Source organism: Serinus canaria, chromosome 3, assembly GCF_022539315.1.
Source record: "Serinus canaria isolate serCan28SL12 chromosome 3, serCan2020, whole genome shotgun sequence".
Lineage (NCBI taxonomy): Eukaryota > Metazoa > Chordata > Aves > Passeriformes > Fringillidae > Serinus > Serinus canaria.
Genome location: NC_066316.1, coordinates 11,504,368 through 11,525,499, shown reverse-complemented (window position 1 = coordinate 11,525,499; position 21,132 = coordinate 11,504,368). Strand labels below are relative to the sequence as shown.

Genomic DNA, 21,132 nt, shown 5'->3' with positions numbered 1-21,132 from the left:
GAGGAACTGATTATCATCTTGTGGTGCAAGGGTCCCTTCTTAAAACACTTCTCTGATGCACAGCTCTTCCTCTCAACAGCACACAACCAGCGTTTTTGTACTGCCTCAAAAACCAGCTTAGAAGAAACTGAGTTCTAAAAGCCTCTTCCTACCACTTATGAAAATCTTTGCATGAAATAATAGCAGTTGAGCACAGTTTTACATTGTGTAATAATGGATTAGAAAGTTATTATTCTTGACTGTATTTCTAAGTGGTTTAAGATTTAGAGGGAAAGAAATCTAACTATTTTCAGTGCCCAGTTTTCATTAATACTGCGAAAAGAAAATTGGAATTGCAGGTTCCCATGGTGTTTGTGAATTGAAATTAGCAGACCGAAAAACAAAACAAAAACAAAAAAAAAGACAAAAGGACTCCAAACTTGCTTTCTTTACATTTATGCCTTCCCACAAACTGTGAATAGGAAATTACTCACAAGACAGAAATGTTTAACTACTGCATTTGCAATGAGGCATGAAGGCAATTATTTACAGGACACATACTAATTTTCACTCTGTGTGCTATCATTGTAGACCTGTTTGTGGTCGATTTTCTGCAGCATTGCTGGATTCTGGTGAGCTGGTTTCTGAGCTCCCTGCAAATTCAGCACCTCTGTACAATGAACACCTCTGAAAAACAAACCCCAGAGCTTCCTCTGCAGAACTGGGGTAGGTGCAGCCCAGCTTCAAAACCAGCAGGAAGGTCTGCTGTAGACTTGTGTTCAAAGGAAAATTTTTCAGGTATCTGTTCTGCTCTTTGGTGTGCAAACCCATGCATTAAGATACCTCTAAAGCAACGTCAACAAACTTAGCTTGTTATAAAAATAGTCCAGCAGTGGAACAGCATCCACAGCTAAAAAGATTGGTTTGCTAAGAAGCTAAACATTCTCTCTGCACTGAACTGAGTGCTTATTTCCAAGTGTAATGATTTGTCATATATCGACTTCGAGTCATTTACAAATCCTACCAGCTCCTTAGGACTGCAGGGTTTGCAAGTAACTTCTTTTTCCCCTGTGGCTGAGAGGTGGAAGGTTGTTTTCTCAACCTTTTAAAATGTCATCACAAGTCTAAAGGGAGATAGAATAGTTGGTTGTACAGTGCCAGTTGATGGAGCACACCAAATCAGTGGGGTTTAGGAGTTACTCTGTTTTGCAGAGCTGAGGGAAATGTTTCACAGTTTTATAACAAGCTTTTGTGAAAATATTTTCCACAAAACTAAGTTTATTTTTAGCCAAAATAGAGAATATAAACCAATATATCACTTAATGAAGCCTTTTAACAGCCTTCATCCCTGTGGTTTTACACTTTTTACTAGCATATTTTAACATTTCAGCTGCATTACTTCTCTTTGAGTATTCCTTCTCCCCAAACAATGACTCTATCTTCTCTTAACAGTTCAGGTGTCCTACCTCTCCCCACTTCTATATTTGTCATTTGGCTTTGTATCTCTCCTTATTTAGTTTGTAAGTGAAGTTAATTTCCTGGTTTTGTGCATATTCTGAGAAATCTTTGGTAATTTGGTGCTTTGTTTCAGAATTTTTGGTTGACTAGCAGAGTCAGTAGTTTGTGTTTTAAATTGAAGTATCCCTAAGTGGGAAAGGGGGGGGCAGCTTTTGCAAATAAGATAACATAAGGAAGACAAACTAAAAATTTTACACTAGTGACAGCATGTTTTCAAGCTAGAGCTAGCTGCTGCAACTGTGGGCCACCAGTCCAGACAGCTGAACTGGGATCATTTGCTCAGTGAGTTGCATGCTGCTCTTGCTCCCTGAAGACTCAGTGTTAAAGCAAGAAAAGAGCAGGGGCACTGGAAAGATAAATTTTTGGTGGCAGCTCACAGTAAGATTGGCTGCATTGAACCAAAACTGGGACATTTGGGCTCCACTGACTTCAGGAAAAGTTTTGCTATGAGCTTTGCCAGATCAAGGTTTCATTGCTTGCTATTTTAAACGTTGTCATCTCATTTTAAAAAAAGGCCAAAAATTCCCAACCTCCTTATCTAGGAACCAGTTTTGAGCAGAATATCAAAATGTAGTTGTAAAGCATGAGGAATCTGCTGGCTTGGCCTGCAGAGCGTGGAAGGATTCTTGCTCATGAAATGAGCTGGAGGTGTAGACACCCACATTCATCTCACAACTGTGGGTGATTCCCTGATTTTCCTCCTTCACTAAGGAGCTACTACATGAAGAGATAAATGTCTATGCCACAAACATTATATATGTATATATATATTTATATATGGCTGGAATGTTGAAGCAGAAAGCACAGCACTCAATTTGTTCCAAACACTGTCATCAAGTCAGACCCATTACTGACAAAGCTGATAACATGCCTGGGAGAGGAAGGGGCCAGGCTTTCAAGACATCCAGAATATCCTTGCACACACACTAGGGGTGCAGCTGCTATAAATACTGAACTACTCCTGCTACCCAAAGGCTCAGATTCACAGCTCCACTTGCTCAGCCTGAATCCTGTTACTGCCTAAACCATATATGCTTCTCTGGGAATGGGAAGAGAAAGACAAATGGAACTCAGGATGGATAAAAGTTACATTTAATGTAATTAATGTTCTTTTTCTCCTGATAAAATTATTACAATTAATAAGACTGCCTTGGTTTTCTTTGCTTTTCTCAGCATAGTCTATAAAACAATTTTGGTGTCTCTGATGTTGGCACAAGGGAAAAAAGTTTGGGATATCTATAAAGCCTTGTTTCATTTCAGAATATAATTTTTGTGTTCTCACTTCTTTCATCTTTCATTTTTCCCTTTGCTGAAACTTTTTGAAGGGTACATTCACAACATATGATGTATTCTAGATCTGAGGCTACTGTTGAAGCCAGTTCACATTTAAACCATCAAAGTCCCAGATCTAGACCACAGCCCTTAACCTCAGGAGAAGTGCTGGTTTTGAAACCTAAATAGAATAGCATGTCAACACAGCAGAAGAAGGTTTCATTCAGTTCTTTATATAGTCAGGAAGAGATAGCCTAAGGTTAGACTATTTCAGGTACATGCACCCTCATTATAGGTTACTTTTGCCTTGACTTTTTCCTGCTTCCATTTATGAGCAACACCCTTGGAGAATACCTAGTTCTCAAACCTGTCAGCATTCTCCTACCACTTTGCAGGCTGTCAAATTCACAGCTCACACACCACCATACCCCAGAGCTTCTGGCACAGGTTTAAATGAGCTGTGAGCAAGGGGTTGAAAATCAGTAGCAGCATCCTTAGTACTAGGTGGGCAAGAGCTAATGGGTGTTCACACTCCACTGGCTGCTAGAAAGCACCAGCAAGAAGTTTCCAGTTTGTTCTTGTTTCTCTTCTCTGGCAGAGGGGTCAGCAAACCAGTTCACTGCCAGCAGTATGGTAGGATGGTTACTGGTTTGAGAACTTGATGCTGGCAGGCACCAACTGCTCTAGAGCAAAATATTAATTGAATTTATCAGGTATTAGAAATTTCCTATAGAATTTGAAAGACCTGGCTTAACATCTTATTGCTCAAGTTTGGTTTGAGAAAGACTTGGCATAGCAACTGAGGAATTCAATGCTAATTCAGGCCAGTATTTTGGCTATAAACCTTCTCCTACCTCTGCAAAATATTGTCTTTTTTCTATGTTTTTCATGAACATAGAAAAGGATGAAAAATAGAACTGTGGAAAAGTGAGTTTCCTTCACAAAAAGAAGAAATTCAATGCATATGCATTGCAAAACTACAGGAAACAGTTTCAGTATAGTGTCCACAGTCTGCAAGAAAATATAAGCACTAGATGTAGCAAATCAAACCAAAATGAAGCTCAAGGAAAACAGAGAAGTTTCATTAATCAAGGCACCAGTAACACAGAGACTAATTTCAGACAAACTAGAACTCATTTATTTATTCAACACTTTATGTGCACTCTTGATCCTAACTTTAAACTTGATTTAAAGGACAATCTTTTAGGATTATACACTTTAATTTATGATTTTTTAAGCAGATCAACATGAAAATTAATGGAACGTGTTCTAGATTCAATCATATCTCTACTCCATCCTTGTGTATGTAAATCCTCTGTCTTTCCAAAATTCCTTGTTGAATTAGAAAAGAGTCTCAGTCAAGTCAATAATTACTTGCCTGTTTCTGAAAACCTCCATTTTACAATTACTATCACACTTATTTTCTGCATTTTTCATCCAGAGTGTGATGTTCACCTGTGGAAAATGTTTTTGAAAGTCCACATAATATATATTTGGCCTTATTTAATTGTTTTCAGTAAATATAATGTGTTTTACAGGCTGTTTTTGAATTCAGTGACTCTCTGATTCCAGATTAAAAAGATCTACACTGTTTTTGAAAATGGTGGAAACTCCTCATAGTGGAGGCTGTCAAAGAACAAACATCATCATTTCTGTGGCTAACAACAAAGAATAACAAAAGATTTGAAACTGTCTAGAACCTATTTTCATTTACTAATGATACATGGACAGCCACTGGAGCTAAATGTGCTTTATTACTGAAAATTCTGAATACCAGGCTTTAAAACCATGTCTGCTTTATTGAAGAGAGCATGGACATAGATCTAATTTTAATTTTTAAGGTCTATGCAATAATTTTTCTGTAAGACAGGTTCTTTTTTTGAGAATATCAAAAAGAATAGGTCAAGCAACTGCTCATATACAAGCAACAGTTTTTCCTGCAAATTTTTCTAGGGAAAACCAGGAAAGTAAGTCCTCAATTAACTTGAATTAAAGGATGTGATATTCATGGACATATCACTGAAATACCTGGGGAATTTCCTAGTACTGAAAAAACTTTAGGAATTCCACTGAAGTCAGTGGATTTGTGAATGAGTGATGTGGAGAGCCTTGTTTGCTTCTCTACATATACATCTCAGTCCTGGTAAAAACAGCAGCATCTTGTGCTGCAGCTTTGCCTGCAAATACCTTCAGAACTGACTCACTAGCTGCCTTTTAAATCTCTAAAAGAAAGAAGAATAACAGACCCCTCTTTCTTTGGACACTCCTTCAGGCACATTGAGTAATGTTCCCATTTTTACTGAATTATTGTTCATAAAGAGAACATTTCTTGAAATTATGTAAAATGTTGCCACTCGGTTTTGTTGGTTCTGTGGAGATGTCTAACTCCAAACCACTGAGCAGGTAACAGCAGGAATAACAACTGCCACTTAGTAAATTTCTCTAGAGTTGCCTTTTTGTGTATGTCTGAAGCATGAAATCAAGATTTGTGCTTCCACACAAATAACAAGGCTGGTGTTTGCACTGGGAATGTTCTCTTGCTGGGATTAAACCCCAGCAGCCATTCTTATTTAACTCTTCCATGTTTTATAGAAGTGAGAAGACCCAGCTTTAGCAAGGATATGCACAGGGTATGGATGCACCCTCCAAGTTACACCCAAGGAAAACCATCCATCATTTATGGCCGGGCAGAGAGGCTCTTGTGAGAGTTAACAGAGAGCCTTGTGGGATTTACAGCAGTCTGATGGCAATATTTCTTACCACAGAGAACACTGAGCTGCTGGTATTGCACTTCCAGAAAACCACTCTGTGCAGGGAAAAAAGCCAGCTCCGCTGTATCCATCTACGTTCTTCCATCTGACACTAGGAATGTATGAAAATCCCAAGGAGTGCCTGGAAATCTCCAGTTCTACTCAGTATTCCCAAGTTTCAATGGCATGGCTGGCAAAAAGTAGAGGTCAGCTTTGACACAATGGATCAATCATGATTTTGAACCTCACTTCTTCAGATAATCAGGAAAAATAATTATTTTTTCTCAAATTCAAACTAGAAATGCCATATTTGTAATTCACTAAGACAGGCACTAGGACCTCAGCCTGTTGACAAAGAAGTAGTTTAGTTAACAATAAAATAATTTGGAAAAATGCAGCATTTACTTTCTGTTCCTCTGCAGAAGGCTTTAGGATTTATTTTAAAACAATTAAGTAAGCTTTAAAAGTATTTTATCTTTAATTGAAGGAAGATTAATCTATATCTTAATCCCCTCAATTCTTTTATGCACAGCCATAGTAAGTTTGTAAATAAAGCATATTTTCACCCTGTAGTAGCTTATACAGCATGACTATGTGTTTCACATCTAAACACTTTAAAAGTTTAATTCAAGACAGACCTTTCTGGCACTGGAAATGCATATAGAACTACAGGATAATTGGACTGAGGCACAAATATTCCCTTTATGTCTCAAGCCATAATGAACACAGTAACCCTATGAACTAACTGTAATTTTATTTTTCTTTGTTTCAGCTTCTTGAACAATGAATTCCATGTAGAGCATTAAACAGGGCACTTGCAGTGATGTATAAATTATAGGAGTCACTTCACCTCCTACTGCAATGCTATCTTGCTGCCAGATGCACCAGGAATACAGTGCAGTAATTCGTGACAGGAAAAGAAAGCAAAACTTCTAACAAAGAGCATAAAACACTCACAAATCCCTATTTCACAGCTCTGCCTGTTGGAAAAACAGGCATCAATGGTGGGATCAAACCTAAACCATCACAAGGTGGCTGAGAATGTTATAGGGTTCTGGGCCATCTCATCTGTCCCACATGCTGTCACAGAGAAGAGGACATGCATGTAGGAAGAAGTTTGCATGTAAAGCCCCACACTGTTCTGCTCACAGGACTAAGCCTTCCCCAAAGCAGTGACTGCTCTCTAGGAGTCCTCTGCAGCAGTGGCTTTTTCACTCTCTAGGCTAAACTGGTCCTTTGGAGATTTCTGGTTGTCACCAGTTGTTTTCTGCAAGGCAATTAGTCTGGCCAACATGTTGGAAAAACTAAAAACATGCTCAAAGATCAGCCCAGAAGCATCTATCCTATTAACCATTCTTTCTTAATAATATAGGAAAAAAATTATTTAATTTATCCCTCGGAATTAGGGTTAAGAAAGCTAACCAGTGCTGCCAGCAGTTGTACCTGACTGACCTCTGTCCTGAGTATTCTTTTTACCCACAGAACAGTAAAAATAAAATCAAACATTGCCCTGGGAAGTGGAAGCCAAAAACGGCCAAATCAAGAGATGAAGGAGTATTTTCTTTGATTGCAACATGTGGAGTTCCACTGGTTGAAAGACACTTGTTTGAACCTGAAGAAAAAGCCCTCTTTCACTTTGAAGGTTACCTTCTGGTAAAATTCCCAAGACCAGGGAATATACTGGCTTTGAGACCACCAAAACCTCTATTTATCCCATTTCAGCTGGGGCTGTAAGAGAAGCTTTCAACCTAATTGTGAGCTTAAACCTCCTTTGAGTCACAAATTTGAGAAAGATTTAAAATTAATTTGCAGGAAAAGAACTGTTTGTGTGTTTGTCTGAAACTGTAAGACTTTTGTCCTGGTTGAGATTTCCTTGCCATTAAACTCAGTCATTTCACTCCATTTGACCCAGCTCAGACCTCTCTGCCTTTTGGAACATTTCAATAGCTACAGAAGTGCTTAGATAATAGCTAACAAATAAAGTACCAGCCCAGAGTAACTGGAACAAATAAGCTGTGTAGCACAAATGCTCACTGAAACTCAGCAGAAATCAGAGCTCTCTACAGAGCTCAGCAACAACGGCTGGAACAGCAGTCCTGATGTGAAGAATGGCAATTTGTCCACCTGCAGTTTTATAACTCCTCATGTAAAATCAGTAATTTGTCCCAGGTTCTTTTTTTTTTTTTTTTTGGATAGGTTACCACTGAAATTTTTTGCAACTTGTCTACAAAATGAAAAGGTTTTATTATTTCATCCATAACATGAAGTTAAGGAAATATAAACTGTTTTTTTTATTACCATTATTGTAATCATCCTCAATCTTCATGTTTTTGCTGGTATTTAGGGAAAGGTGGAGAGGCTGTGAAAGCAATACTTGTTGCCTTACTACACGAAACATAATGCAAAAAAAATTATGTTGACTAAGTTTTGCATGCTAATAAATTTGTTATGACTTCATCCAATTATGGCACATTTAGCAGTTTGTATACCACAATGAAATCTGCAATTATAATTTTTGTGACTTTATGTTCCAGACAAGATGATGGGATTGCTGCTCAGCAGCTCCTAATCGGGTTTACATTTTTATGTCCTATATGAAATTTGTGGCGAATTACATCTTTCCATTTATTATTTAGCAGACAGGTGCAGAGAAAGCAAAGCTGGTGGTGGCAGAGTGGGACTTGTTAGCCACTACAAACTGCAACATATTTGTACTAGGAAAAAAGCCCTATTTTATGCAGAAATCTCACTAATTAGTGAAATCTGGATAAGCAGTATTTTCTATGAGATATAGGAGTACCATATTCAAACTGTTTGTTGAATAGGCTCTCATTTGGAGTGGAGAACACTGGTTAGAAATAGGCATATTATGGCCAGTCATCACAGAAATATTGAGTTATGGCTCTGTTAATAAAACTGCAGGGGCTTTGGCCATCCCTTGATTGAATTCTTGGTGGAAAAGTGTTGACCACACAGCTCTGAGCGCATCATCTCTTGCCCTGAGGTGGATTCCTTTGCTGAAGGATCCCAGACTATAGCCTCTGTAGTGAAAACACAAAAGTAAACCAGCCCTAATCATTGTATTTTCAGCCTCCCAGAATTACTTGTTAGGACAGATAAGTTTCACCACCATTAGTGAGGACATTGAGGAGTAGCTGTGGAGAAGCCAGTCTGGTTTGTGGAAAGGGTTAAGGGGGAAAAGCTGAGCTGAACCATGGGGGTATTTTAAATGGAGGGACATATCCTTCTGTATCTCCTATTTCAAGTGAAAAGAAAAACAATCATCAGGCTCTGATTGCCAACAGCACTGTGCTTCTCTCCTTGAATTCTAGCCTACTGTTAGGAGCAGCTCAAATCCACACGGAGACTGCAGTATTATGGAGATTGAGCAATGCCTACCTGACTATTCATGGAAAAAAGTTATTCATAACACTGACTAAGACTAAAACAGAGAGACTGATATGCCAGAAGTTACAACTTCAGTAACCCCTTTGGCTCAGGTGTTTTCAAGTATGATAAAATGACAAGGCTGATGAAGGCAAATTAACAGCTTTTAAAAGTTGAGAGTGGGAGGACGAATGACATTTTGATGAGAAGAATGACAGACAAAATGATCCAGACAATTGGGATTATGCAGAACATAATTTCTGTGCCAATCCACAGGGTTTTTTTTAAAAAAAAGCAGTAGCAGTTGGGATCTGACAAATGAAACAGTAAAACCATTCTCAAATAAACAAAAATGAGAAGTGTAGCTGTGTGATGAATACTAAGCTAAAACAGGAAAGCTGAGCAACAGTATGTAAAGCTAATGGCAATTTTTTTCTGGAAGACTAACATTCATCCCTTTCCTGAACCATAGTTTGGACAGAAACAATAAGCTGTCAGAAAGTTCCATTTCACCTCTCTCATTCTTGCACCCACCAGCTAAATGACTCTGCACGGCTCAGGACTACCAAAGGCTGCAGCCCCGGAGCTCAAACTACCTCAGAGAAGAATTATTCTGAAATTTCATTGGCTTTCAGTGAGCTGTAAGCCCGAGAAAATATAAATACAGCTTTAATACCCAGGTGATTTGGAAAATTATTTAGTGCTATGTAACCAATATATTGCTTTAAAATTACCTTATAAAATAAATAACACCCCCCTAAATGTCAATTTATCTACTGAAGAGCACTGCCTGAGTTAACTACAGCAAGGAAAGAACTGGCATGAATGAGCTCAGAGCCATACAAGCTACTGACTCATCCTGGACAGGACAGTCTTGCTAAACTCGAGAACCTGTAAATGAGAATGAAGGTGCAGGGAAAAAAAAAATCCCTGAATATCTTGATCATAATGTTTGAGATTTCTGTGAGTGAAGTATCTCCCTGAGAGGTACAAAACTGCATGAGTTCACCTGTTGCTACTCAGTTTTAAGAACAATCATTCAATTTAATGGAATTTTGAAAATTACTCTGAAATCCTTTAATTGGAAAGCAAAAGAAAATAATCTTGAGGTATCATCATCCAATCTGTAAATCGGTTCCTGGAAGAGCTCAAGTGCCATCCTGCAGGTCTGTCAGACACTGAGACAAGCCATATATGCCTTTACTTCAGTTTAGGTAAATAATTCTTGCATGTGGGTAACAAGCTCTGTGACTTAAAATAGGAAACATGCATTTGCATATGAAGAAAAGTTTCATTTGTCTTAGGGCTATGCAGACATTTCTCGTGCCCCAGATTTTGGCATCATACTAAGATGGCTCTTAGCTGTTATTTGCATTAATATATTAATCTCAAATTAGATTGGTTTCTACTCGAGCTAAATATGTTACTGCACAACAAATAGATCTCAATTCTTTTACTGTTGAGTGAAGCAGCAAGCACCAAAGATTACCAAATACCTCAGATAACTAGCAGTGGGCGTGCTACAAAACAGCACAGAATTCAAGGGAATTCTGGGGAAAATTCAAAGGAAACTGAGATATATCTATATGGGCTGTTCACTCAGGAAATATAAAACCTAAACTAAACCAACAAAGAAGCAGGAATAATTCATTGGACTATCTAAGATTATTTGAAAGGATAGGAAGTTTTCCAGTCCTTTCACTTCAATGATAAATATTGGGATTTTTAGAGATGGTTCATAGTATTTAACTAAACATAACTGAGTATAATTGAACCTTTGGAACAGATTTCCCACAAAAGTTTTGAATGTTCCATCCCCTGAAGTGTCCAAGGCCAAGCTGGATGGGGTTTCTGAGCAATCAGGTCTAGTGGAAGGTGTCCCTGCCCAGGACAGGGGTTTGGGACTGGATATAGTTAAAGGCCTCTTCCAACCCACAATTTCTCATTATTTCACAAAGAGAATTATTACCAAATCTCTGCCATCCAGCAGAGTAGGAAATACATGGCCAAAACACTACCAAGTTTTTGTTCATGGCAAATACTAGAATATCAAAATATCTTGTTTCTGATTACAACTGAAACAGCCACTCTGAATAGGCTTGGCTTGAAAAAAAAAACCACAATAATTTGAAATTTGAGACTGTTTTATTCTATGTCTTTAGGTTTTATCTATCTATACAAAATTTCATACCAGTAACAGCAAGTAAAAACAAATTCAACTCTACCTTCCAATGCAGGAAGGCAGCCTATAAGAAAAATGGAGAGGGACTGTTTACAGTAGCTGACAGGACATAAGGAAATGGATTCAAACTGAAGGACACTAGGTTTAGATTAGGTACTGGGAAAAAATTCTTCCTTGTGAGGGTGGTGAGGCACTGGAATGGGTTTCCCAGAGAAAACCCATCCCTGGAAGTGTTCAAGGCCAGGTTGGATGGGGATCTGAACAACCTGGTCTAGTGAAAGGTGTCCTTGACCACATCAGGGAGATTAGATGATCTTTAAGGTCCCTTCCAACCCAGGCCATTCTATGGTTCCGTGACATAACACGACATTTTCAATATGATATTTTTATCTCACTGAGGGCAAGGCTTAAGGCACAAAAAATAGCAACACCTTCCTGCTAAATGAAGCTGTACTTTCTTTATCACAACACAGTTGCAGGGGCCCTAGAATGCCCTTCCTAGCCCATCCTCAGGTCCTCAGCCAAGCCATAACTTTGTTCAGACCATGACACGTGCTCCCCTCTGATATCTTGGAGCTGACTCTTCCTCTCTGCTAACACCACCACGTGTAGAAAGGGCCCAATTCAACCTCTCCTTGCCATGCACAAAAGGACTGTTCTGCTAGCTGGGGCTCTGGGGGACTGGAGCATGCAAATATGAAAGAAAAGAAAGTAATAAAAAAAGTTGACTAACCTAACCCACCTGAGCTCGGCTCACAGGGATCGATGTCCTCGTCATCGCTAGGACATTCAGCCGAGGCCACCAGGATGTCATCTGAAGACTGCAAAGAAAATAAGAGTCAGATAGCTGTACTTGAATTGGCTGAACATGTTGTAAGTTTCTCACCAGCATGTCTTCTTTTTTTTTTTTTTTTTGGAATTTATGCAAGGCCCAGAGCGTTTCAGACTTAAAGCGTAATGGTGCAGTGACACTCTCCAACTCTATATTAATGGGACTTTGCTTTTCAATTTGCACTTGTCAGGATTTAGAATTGTGTTAGGTATCCAGTGTGGGCGCTTACACATTTTAATTTTTTTTTTTGGTTTTTTGTTGTAATAAGGACAGAAAGCAGAAGGACAGAACATGAATATTGAGGCTGCTGGTCTTCCCTTTTTATCTCCAGTATCTCTACTATGATGTTACTAAGAGCATTAAAATACAAGTCAAAATAATGAACTGCCTGCAGTGCAGCTGTTAAAACTATTATAAATGTAGTGATGTTTTCTCCACTTTCTCCATTAACTGCGCTTGCTTTCTCAGATGTAGAGTCAAAAAAAAAAAAAAAAAAGAAGCAAACATATCTCTCACTGAGCTGAAAGCTATTTAATGAAAAGAAAGTCAAGGAAAGAAAACAAAAATAAATGCATATATGCTGGAAATTATTATGGTATCTTCTTAAATAAGTGAAAACTCTTATTTTCTTAAATAAGCAAATATGGTGCGAGTGTTATAATTATGTAGGGCCAAAATGCATTTGGACAATTTTTTGTATAAAGAAATCATATAAATCAAGACAAAAGAGACAAATTAGGGGATGTATGGTAAAACATACCATAAAAGTTCAAAAAAGAACTGGGGAATTCCTACCTACTGCTTCTCACAGTGCAAGAACAAAGAGATATTCAATGAAACACTGAGGCAATCAATCAGTCAACATGAAAAAATGAATATCTTTTCAAGCCACCTCTGAGAATAGTCATTTAGAAATGTAATAAAGACGTCTACAGTAATTCAGGGAAATAATAGGAGGGAAGTAAAAACTGTCATGCACCTGATCATTACTCAAGAAATTACTAAAGAGGTTAGGAAGACGCTTTTCCTATGGGCAAGGCGTTTCATAACTGTCCATTTCAAACTTCTGTTCACCTCACCAAAGGAAATGCATGGAGAGAATAAAATACTACATCATATTCAAACAAGAGGCTCAGGATGTAGCAGCCAAAAAGCCATTCTTGGATTCATGTATGATAAATATGCCAACAACCCATTTCAGTGAATGCAAAACTTTTTTCCTTTATCTCTCCATGCGTATAGAGGAGGGACATAAAATGCATGAAAGTTTTCCTTCATCAGTTTAAATCTGAAGATGTAAAACTTTTATAGCTATGCAGCAGGGCCAAAGGCTAAGCAATGCTGTTTATCATTATTATTCTAACCAGAGTTTTAAAGCGAAGCATATTACAGTAATAGGCTTTACTTTGTCATGCTTCAAGAATATTAATGAATATAAGCTTTCAGCACTTCTCTGAAGTAGCAAAGTGATACAGGAATACATTCCTTAATATGTGAGCCATAACAAAGAAAAGCCCATAATAATAATAATCATAATATATTTTAGAGGTAAAAGACTGAGGCATAACGGAATGAAGTAACTTGCTGAAGGTAATCAAAAAGGCTATAGACAACAGCTATGTTTGGATGCCATAATCACAAAAATTATCTTGCCTTATAGCTGAGAAAATTTGTAGCTAGAGGAAACAACTGTAAACCTGAAATACTGCCAAAATTAGTTGGCAGATTTGCAAAATTTAAAAAACACCCCAAAAAAAGCTCTCTAGTTGTCCTTCATTTCTACCATGTAGAAAACCAAAGTTGTAACAAAAGCCAGCTGCAAACATCCTCTTGAATTTCCAATGTCCATTTCTTTTCCCCAGATGACAACCACTTAAGCTTGAAAACCAGTAGCCTGGTCTCTTTGAGAAAAATGACCTTTTTTAAAAAATATATAAATAAAAAATAACCAAATAACCAACAAAACCTGCCCATAAGAAAATATCTCTGTACTGTAAACCCCACAACCACTAGGTATAAAAACATAATAATCAGTACATAAAGTACCATGCATCTTCCAAAGAGTTTCAATTTGGTAAGTGAAGTGTCAAATTTTTCCTGTTGCCCACAACACTGGACAAGACAATACTTTTATCACCTGTAGCCAGAATTCTGAATATTTATCAATGGATCACTGAGGAGCTCTACACAAATACCATTAAAGAGGGAGGATGACATGAAAACCCAATAGTCACATCAAGAAATGGTCTCAGGCCTACTGGTCTGACTGGAATTTTGATTAGGGGTGCTTTGGCCCAGGCACAGATGAGTCACCCTTGTAACTTAAATGACCTGAGAAGAAATGATCAGACAGATTCATGGGAGTATTGCAGTGTCTATGATTACTCTTGTTATAGGACAGCATGGCAAGAATTTAGGTAACTCTACTTATTTGTTCAATTTGTGGTATGTTCAAAATTCTGGTAATTCAAAATCACGAGAAAAATAATGCACTTTAAGTATTTTCATCTCTGAGAGATACTTTGCTCAGTTACTTATAAGAGAGTGTCAAAACTGTCTTCATAAAGTGCCACTAATTCCAATCTATAGAGAGGGTATTCATACTTCTACAAGAAGAAAGGGTTGTTCTAGCATGATAAAAATGCATGCATATTATGGGTACAGAAATTAATAATACCTTAAATAAATGTGAATATAGAATGTTGAGAAAGACCTCATTAATGTCTCAGCATATTACAGGAAGTAATGTATGTTTCAAAGTCAATACTTGGTATAAAACTCATTTCTTGTAAGCAATAATCACGTATCAGTAGCTGAATAAGAAGCCAAGTGATAAGATGATGTGAAAAGTGTTTTTCTTCAGAAAAATATCTGAAGAAGAATTCAAGTTTTAGTACCAATTAAAGGACATGTCACAACCTGCTCCTCTTCCCCCCTTTCCCCAACTCCAAACAGCCCTTTGCTGCTACTCATCCATATTTTCAGAGAAAAGGGCAAAGGAGCTGTGAAAGGCAGGTGACATAGCAGTGACCAAACTACAAATGAAGGCTACTGGTCTGCCCAACAGGATTCAAAATGGGATTCATAATTAGCTAAAACACTAGAGAATAGAAAGAATACATAAATTAAACACTCTGGGCCAGTTGCTTTCTGGAGTTATTTCTCCAGAAGACCTCTGACTGATGCGAATTTACCTGAAGAGAGAGCAGAATTTAGACCTGAGGGTGTCAGACAGCCATGGGGTGCAGATCAATAATGCAAGATAGAGTAGTGTGTTTCACCGACTTGACATTATCTTTTCCTCATGCTTTTTAATTTGGATGGGAAGATTTAAAACAAATCAGTTCTCCTAAGTGAATTGCTATTGTTGCTAGCACTATGGCTAATTTACAGGACACTGCTTCAAGCATTCTCATTAATCAAGGATTTAAAAGTCAGTGGAAAATCCCTTATTTACAGTGAGTGCCTAATAGGATAACATCCAACTGGTATCCTCATCATACACGATTGGATTAGAATGTGTCTTGGGTGAGTTGTTCAAATTCGTTTAAGAGGTGATACTCCAGTTGTAAGAAATGAAAAAAAAATTAAAATAGCAGGTGTGCAGCGTAAAAGGGCAGGCAGATTTTTTTTTAATTGCTTCTTCTTTGGTTTGTGCATTTTCAGAGATTTTTCAGATTCAATTTGCAGCTGTGACTGTACGATTCAAAATGCAGTCCACTGTGAAATGTGGAATCCCAAAAAGTTGGATATCTGTACACATATCAAAAAAGCTTACAATTAACCTGGCAATGAAAAAATGAAGCCAAAAAATTCCACATTTAGTAAAAGTAGAAGTCATTGCAGAATTTTGGTTCTGACAACTATTCAGGGGTGTGGCCCCTGCAGGAATAGGTCTTGCTTACATCAGCTACGTCTGCTTGCAAAAATAAAGAAATTGGGATTTGTCTCTCAGCCAAGAGACAGTTTAAAATACCACCAATCTGCCACCTTGCCTGAGGAAGGAAATGGTGACTATTTCAAGAAAGCTCCTGGCCAGATGAAAAAATGACGCTGTAGTCATGGCTTAAATGCAGTGACAATCTGTAGCTATGGATAAATATCAAGCTGCCTCAAAGGTTACTATTCCTGGTTCAAAACTAGGACCAGAAATATGTCTGTGCCCTTCTAATAGTGCTCTCTGTCATTAAAAGAAGTAATTGCAAATGAATAAACAATACAGGAATGTAATTTTTTATTATTATTCATTTTTTGCATGACTGAGATTAAATACACACCAACTTACTCCGTTTTTATGTATGAAGTCTACTATACCTGAGGGTATGAGAGAAATATGACCTAAAAATTAAATCAGCAATCTGAGCTGTGCATTCATTAACAATATAATGGATCCTGCATATTTTCTGCTGTAGTATGGCACCAGCTCTCCTTTAAATCATAGCACCCTACAGCTACTCTGAATATAGTTTATTCCTTTCTTGTTCAACAATACACTTTTTCCAATGAGAACTGCAAGCAAATCCAAATTACACAATAGCTAAAAACTAGCAGCCCTAAATTATTATATGAATTATAACCAGCACAACCCCTTATGACTACTCTTTAAATTATTTCAGATGAGAACCTCAACTGCATAACTCAGAATTACTCTTATTTATTTGTACACCTCTGGTGCTGAATGATAGCAGAGACTAGTGCTGTTGTGCCTGGTGCTAAAGGCAGCTGGAAGGCAAAGGTTCTGCTCTGGGGAGCTTAGAGATTGATTTTGGACAACAAATGAGTGGGAGAGGGAGCAGAGGATGAGAAGGGTCAGGTGAGGATGCTACTGAGAGGAGCTGGCAGTTACACACAGGCTCTGATCTAGCACATTTATTTCCCAAAATTATGCTCCCATAGAGCAGGAAGGAAGGTCAGAAAGAAATCAGGCACAGGAAAGCCAGGCAGGAGCCTGTGACTGGCCAAGGAGATGCTGGGAACAGATGGTGCCTGGCGAGCACTGCAAAGCCTCTCCGAGGAAACTCCACGTGCTTGGAGCTGTCTGGTGAGCGTGGAGATGAGGACAGGCAGGGGGGCACAGAGACAGGCAGGCAGCACCCATGGGCAGGGGAAGATGGAGCATGGTTGTTTTGGGAGGGGAACTAACAAAGGAAGTGAAAAATTATTGGTGAGGTCACGGGAGCAAAGGAGACAAGGTGGCAAAAGGGTGCAAGGGAGGTGAAATCAAGAGACATGATTATGTGAGGATTAATGGGTAAGAATCCAATGACTGTTAGCAAATGACTGTCTGAAAACATACTTTCAGATGTAGACAAGGAAATTAAACCTCTAATTCTCCTTTTCCCCCTTTTCTGTAATGCCTAATTATCATCTCTGCTTGCTTCATTTTTCCTCCTGAAAACAAAGCTTATTCAAATAATTGCAATTTAGTTCAGACAGAATCAGCTACAAGTGATTTTTAAACATAAAGATCTGCTTCAATTTGGCAAAAGCCTATGTAGCTACAGCCACGGTATAAAGAAAAGTTTTGGAAACCCAACAGATAAACACTACTGTCTTCTTCATTGGCTGTGGCAAACTTTCCTTGAAAAATATGGTTTGTGCAACACCTGCATAAAGGAGCTCAGAGCAGTCCTTTTGTATTTTTTTACTGGACACATTAATTTTTGAGGAACAGAGGGACTTTCCCAAAAAGTAATCCATTGCATATATTCCTTTCTGCCCCTTTTCCCCCTTTAAATGGAGGAATAAAGTAACCTAAATCAATGGGAGAGCTGGCAGAAACCAACAGGGTATGAAACATCACAAAAGACTTCATGTGGAAAAACTCAGATTTCATTTTTCAGGTTGGGATTAACTGCACAATCTTCTAGCCAAGACTGCACAATTTGAATTTAATTCTCAGTGTGTGAAGCAGAACTTCGTGACTGGTTATTGAGACAGTTGTGGAAAGAAACTCAAATGTGTCACATTAATCAGGTGTACTCCTCCTCTGGTGTTAATAACCTGCCACTGCATGAGGCAGTTTGCTGGGGAAGAGGCAATAGTGATGTAACATAACATCAGCTCTAGATGATTTGCTGTTTAGACAAGTGCCTGGAATGTTGTATTTAACCTGCTACAGGTCAAACGAGTACATGGGCATCAATTACTGCTCGTCCACCCACATCCAAAAAGTCCTTTCTCAGCACTGTGCTACTGAAAAACGTTATTTCTGGACATGGGTATTAAAATGCTAATATATCAAGCACACGCACAATATTTATTAAATCTTTTGCTAACTGCTGACACGTTATTACCCTGGAATGTGAAAATACAGTAACTGAAAATCGAAACACTTTCTCAAAACTGGCTGTGATCTAATTAATACTACCATGTTATTTCTTGAACTGTCAGTGTTTGATGCTGGGAGAAAGCAAAAGCCTTGATTAATAAGTTCCTCTCACAGAAAAAAAAAATTAAAAGAAACCTAGAGGATATAGCAACCAAATACAATAAGGCCTTTCAGTCAGTGAAATGAGTGCTGTAGAAATTACACTCAGAGGTGTAGGTGAAAAGCTCAAGATGCCCTGCAGGGCACCTTCAGCCTCTGTCCTCAAATCCCAGCAGTGAGGGGAACACACCTGCTCCACACAGCAAAACAGAGTCACCTCAATTCTAGCCTCCACCTCTCCACATACAGACAATTCATCTTTCCACAAAATAACCTTAAAATCCATGGCATTCATTCCATGCAGAAGGACTTCTGTATTGCCACAAACAGTGGGAATATATTTGAGAAATGGATTTATAGTAAAATAATGTCAACAAAACTGTGGGCCTTTAAGCTTGGAATTTGAATTGAATTGCTTTGGTCAAAGTCTTAGAGTCACTCATCTCATCTGTAAAGAAGCAGAAGCAGAGCTGAGAAAGCCACATGCTGGCAAAGCTACAAATTTTTACCTGGACAGATATCCAGGCAGCACTCTGCACTAATCTTAAAAATTAAAGTATTACTAATTAAAAAATAAGAAAATAATCCAAACATTTTCCTATCAGGTCATGTTCCTTACCTTCTGAAACATATGGATTAAATTAGTTTCACAGATGTAGACCAAAAGTAATTTCTATATTAATTTTATTTAAAAATATCACATTTCTTGTCCCCTTTTGAAACTTTTTGGATTTGATGCCTAGAAACTTATCCTACTGTTTTTCTTCTGTGTTTCTCTCCCATCTGGGCAACAAATGAAAATGCACACACCTCCATTAATACATTTTTCACTGGCCACTCTTCCATATTCAAAGGCTTTACAAGGAGATACCTAATAGAACACTCCCTGTTTAACAGCAGGAGCTACTTTGGACTCCTCTTCTTGAAACAAGCTGATCCTGCACCAGCTGTGGCTCTTGGAAGCAGAGCAAGCAGCAGCCACACAGTGACAGAGTATCAAGAATGGGAGAAGATGGTTTATTTTTTGAGGTAGTTTGATATTTGCATCAAGGAACGACTGATATTAACCATTAATGTTGGACTAATGCTTCAAAGCAGTGCTGGATGCAATCAAGAGTGAACTGTCCATCTCCCACACCCTTCACATCAAGGCCAACTCATGCCATAAACCCCTGAGCGTGAGGAGTCCTGTCAGCATCATGAATATCTTTGCACTGATTAAGACCTAAATTTGTTTTGCAGGGCCAGATGAACATACCAAGGTTTGATTTCCTTTCCAAATAAACCCGAGTGGCACTGTCTTGCTTCTGACTGGTTCAGAAATACAGGTACAGTAAAAAGAGAAAACTGCTTCTATCTGGCAATACTGGGGATGGCTTGCTGGGAATGAGCAAGGAATGAGCTCTCTACCATGTGTTGACTGCTCCCTTTGCTCCATCTTGCCCTCTCCCTCCCTTCTGCAGTGGGGCTGATGGAAACAGGAGCTCACAACCTGCTCTCGGGGCCCTTGGGAGCTGCTGGCTGACCCCTCAGCTTGGCCTGACCCAGAGCAATGCACATGAAGATGCAGACACAACTACCCCAAAGCTAGTTTTTCTCTCATGCTGGAGGGAAAAAAACCCCACAGATGAAGAGATGTGGCACAAACCTGGGCTTTATCTCTTGAAAGCAGGCACTGCTATGCAACATGCCAGTTACCAAAACCCTGGGCACCTAATTGCATAATGCCTATTATTTATACTGTGCCATTTGTGAAAGCTGCCATGGCTGCTTGGGTGAAGAGCAAATGAGTCACTGCCTTACTCCTTTCTCATCTAACTTTTAGATTCACAGTGGTGCAACATTTCTGGTTCCAGAAATAATTTTGTAGGCTGATTTTCATTCTGCAATTACACATAGTGCAGCCATGGATCAGACTGATCAGAGGAAGCTGTGCTACTTTTCAACTTACCTGTTTCACCCTTATTTCCCCCAGGTAATGAAAATAGGTTGAAAACAAGAGACAGATAATCTGTGAATTCTTTAAAAGTCTCTCCTGCTTTCTTTCCAAGATCCTTTACAGAACATCCACATTCCTCTCCCATAAACACCATAGTTCATTCCAGAGCAAGAACAACAAAAATGCACTTTGATTTTTGTTTTGTTTTTACATTTGCACTGAGCCTAAAATATACGGAATAGAATTTGGTTGATGAAATACAATCCTATTATTTTCTCCTAGGAGAGAAAATTATTTTGCCTCTAAGTACGAGGGAAATGTTTCTGGGCATTATGCTTTTATTTTCTGGTATCATTTTATTTTTAGCCTTCTCTTTTGCTGAAGTAAACATTTTGGTCTCCATTAATTCTGAACTCACAAAACACAGAGGAGACAGTTTTGTATTAACTCAGAGAGAGAGACTGTGCTTATTAAATGGCAACATTACAACAGTGATAGCAAATCTTTTAATTTATATCCCTGTATTACCAATCACATGTAGAGAGATTGTTGAATTTTTAGAATATGACTCTTGCTGCTTTGTATTTATCTCAGAAAACTCAGGCATTGCATTATTAAAGTCTTCAAAATTGACAATTTGAGTTTTTGTCAGGGAAGTGGGGTTGCTTTTAATTGACCATTGAGCTGCTAGCATAGCCTTTTTTGTTGTTGTTGTGGAGCTTTGGGTTTTTTTGCAATTCAATCCCAAGTTTTAAGACTATTCTTAGCAAAACTTTAGTTAAGTTAGAGAAATGACTGAAATCAACATTGGACACTTTTAATACTCAGCTGGGCTGGTTGGTC

At 38.4% G+C, this 21,132-nt stretch overlaps 1 protein-coding gene across 13 annotated transcripts in view; it reads right to left on the bottom strand.

Moving 5' to 3' along the window:
- NRXN1 (neurexin 1) overlaps positions 1–21,132 on the bottom strand; it is a 668,036-nt gene that overhangs the window by 4,862 nt on the left and 642,042 nt on the right. For 7 of the 13 annotated variants that reach the window (XM_030236511.2, XM_030236512.2, XM_050972678.1 and 4 more), the window contains one exon: positions 11,822–11,909. In XM_030236511.2, the coding sequence (XP_030092371.1) occupies positions 11,822–11,909 (88 nt within the window). The remainder of the gene's footprint in view (positions 1–11,821; positions 11,910–21,132) is intronic. The other 6 variants (XM_050972677.1, XM_050972680.1, XM_030236513.2 and 3 more) reach the window with 1 other exon arrangement.